This window comes from Chaetura pelagica, unplaced genomic scaffold, assembly GCF_000747805.2.
Source record: "Chaetura pelagica isolate M959 unplaced genomic scaffold, ChaPel_1.0 scaffold981, whole genome shotgun sequence".
Taxonomy (NCBI): Eukaryota; Metazoa; Chordata; class Aves; order Apodiformes; family Apodidae; genus Chaetura; species Chaetura pelagica.
The window spans coordinates 32,462-34,255 of NW_009951976.1; the positions used below are offsets into that span (position 1 = coordinate 32,462).

The 1,794-nt window shown below is 51.1% G+C and overlaps 1 protein-coding gene across 1 annotated transcript in view; it reads left to right on the plus strand.

The window, feature by feature from the left end:
- The window catches only part of LOC104391919 (endothelial lipase-like), a gene marked incomplete at both ends in the record, with an annotated part of 8,575 nt that extends 6,794 nt beyond the window's left edge, over positions 1-1,781 (plus strand). The window contains 2 exon segments of the mRNA XM_010001272.1: positions 574-798; positions 1,663-1,781. Of these exon segments, the coding sequence (XP_009999574.1) occupies positions 574-798; positions 1,663-1,781 (344 nt within the window).
- Positions 1,782-1,794: the final 13 nt, after the last annotated feature.

The window sequence follows — 1,794 nt, forward strand, 5'->3', positions numbered from 1 at the left end:
GCCTCGAACACACGAGGAGAGAGCGAGAGAGAGAGAGAGAGAGGGGCGTGTCGCGCTGCCTCTCTCATGGGGTTCTTCGGCGCCAGTTTTGCATTTCCGGGCTTTTCAGCCAATCAGACGGGACCTAGTCCTGCCCCTGCTTCCGGCCACGGCTCCTCCCCTGCAGCAGCTGCTCCCCCCCCCATACACACACAGAGGGGGTTTCCTGCCGTGTGGAGACACCGTTTTAAGTCAGTTTTGTCGGCTGACTCAAAGGACATTTCATGTTCGTGTAAGGAAATACCTGGTCCTTCACACCTAGCAAAGACTCATTGCTCCCAAGAGGTGATCTGAAGCCATCTCTGCAGAGCAAACTGGTGCTACTGCTGGGTTGTATTGCACCAAAAGGGGTATGGGACATCTTCACTGGGTCCCTCAGGACACTCATGGTGAAGACATCTTGGGGGACAGTATCTACAATGAGGCAGGGACTGTCTGTACCTGTGGTCCTGCTAGCAGCAGGCTCCTAGCTAGATTCAATGTGAAATAACCCACTTGCTTACCTGGCCTCTTGGGAACTGTCTCCAACACCAGGCTTGGATCCAGCTGGCCCCATGTTTGAAGGAGTGGACCCCAGCAGGCGCCTGTCCCCCGATGATGCCAGCTTTGTGGATGTCCTTCACACCTACACAAGGGAAACCCTTGGTGTTAGCATTGGGATCCAGATGCCTGTAGGCCACCTTGACATCTACCCCAACGGGGGAGACTTCCAGCCTGGCTGTGGCCTAAGTGATGTCTTGGGAGCAATTGCCTATGGGAGTAAGTTCTCACCACTTGTTTTATCTCTGGTCAGTGTAGACTCCTCACAAACAGACTTGGGTTGATGCTGGGGGATGATCTGATTCACAAGGGCAGAAAAAACATGCTTTTCCTTCCAAAACTGCCTGTGCTACTGGAGATAAGTTGCTAGAAACTAGACCTGCTTTTAATTCTGAAGTAACATGTTCTCGCTCTTAACACCTGGTTGCAAAATGCTCATTGTAATTAAGAGAACAATGTGGTTGGTAAAAGGACTAGAGGGAAAGTCTTGTAGGGATAGGCTGAGGGAGCTGGGGTTGTTGAGCCTGGAGGAGACTCAGGGGGGACCTTCTCCCTCTACAACTACCTGAAGGGAGGTTGGAGTCGGGTGGGAACTGGGCTCTTTCTCTAGGCAACTGGCAACAAAACAAGAGGGTCTTGCCTGAAGCTGCACTGGGGAGGGTTAGGTTGGATATCAGGAAGTACTTCCTCATGGAAAGGGTGATCAGACATTCGGATGCACTGCCCAGGGAAGTGGTGGAGGCACCATCCCTGAAGGTGTTCAAGGAAAGGCTGGATGTGGCACTTAGTGCCATGGTCTGGCTGCTGTGGTGGTGTTGGTCATAGGCTGGACTTGATGATCTCAGAGGTCTTTTCCAGCCTCAGTAACTCTGTGATTCTGTAATGCTGGGTCTAGAATCCTCTTAAGATCCCTTTATTATGGTAGACACTAAACAAGTCCTCTTGGAGTGTCCTGCACTAACCTCTTGAGTTACTACTGTTTGGAAAGATGTTCAAGTTTGGCCAAAAAAGCTCACTCTGTCTCACCAGCTGCTGTGGTGCCAAACGCTTAAACTGTATCCCCTTGCAACTCTGCTTCTCCAGCCATTGGTGAAGTTGTGAAGTGTGAACATGAGCACTCTGTGCACTTCTTTGTGGACTCCCTGGTGAACCAAGACAAGCAGAGCTTTGCCTTCCAGTGCATGTGTCAACGTTTGACTCAGGTCTGACAACAAT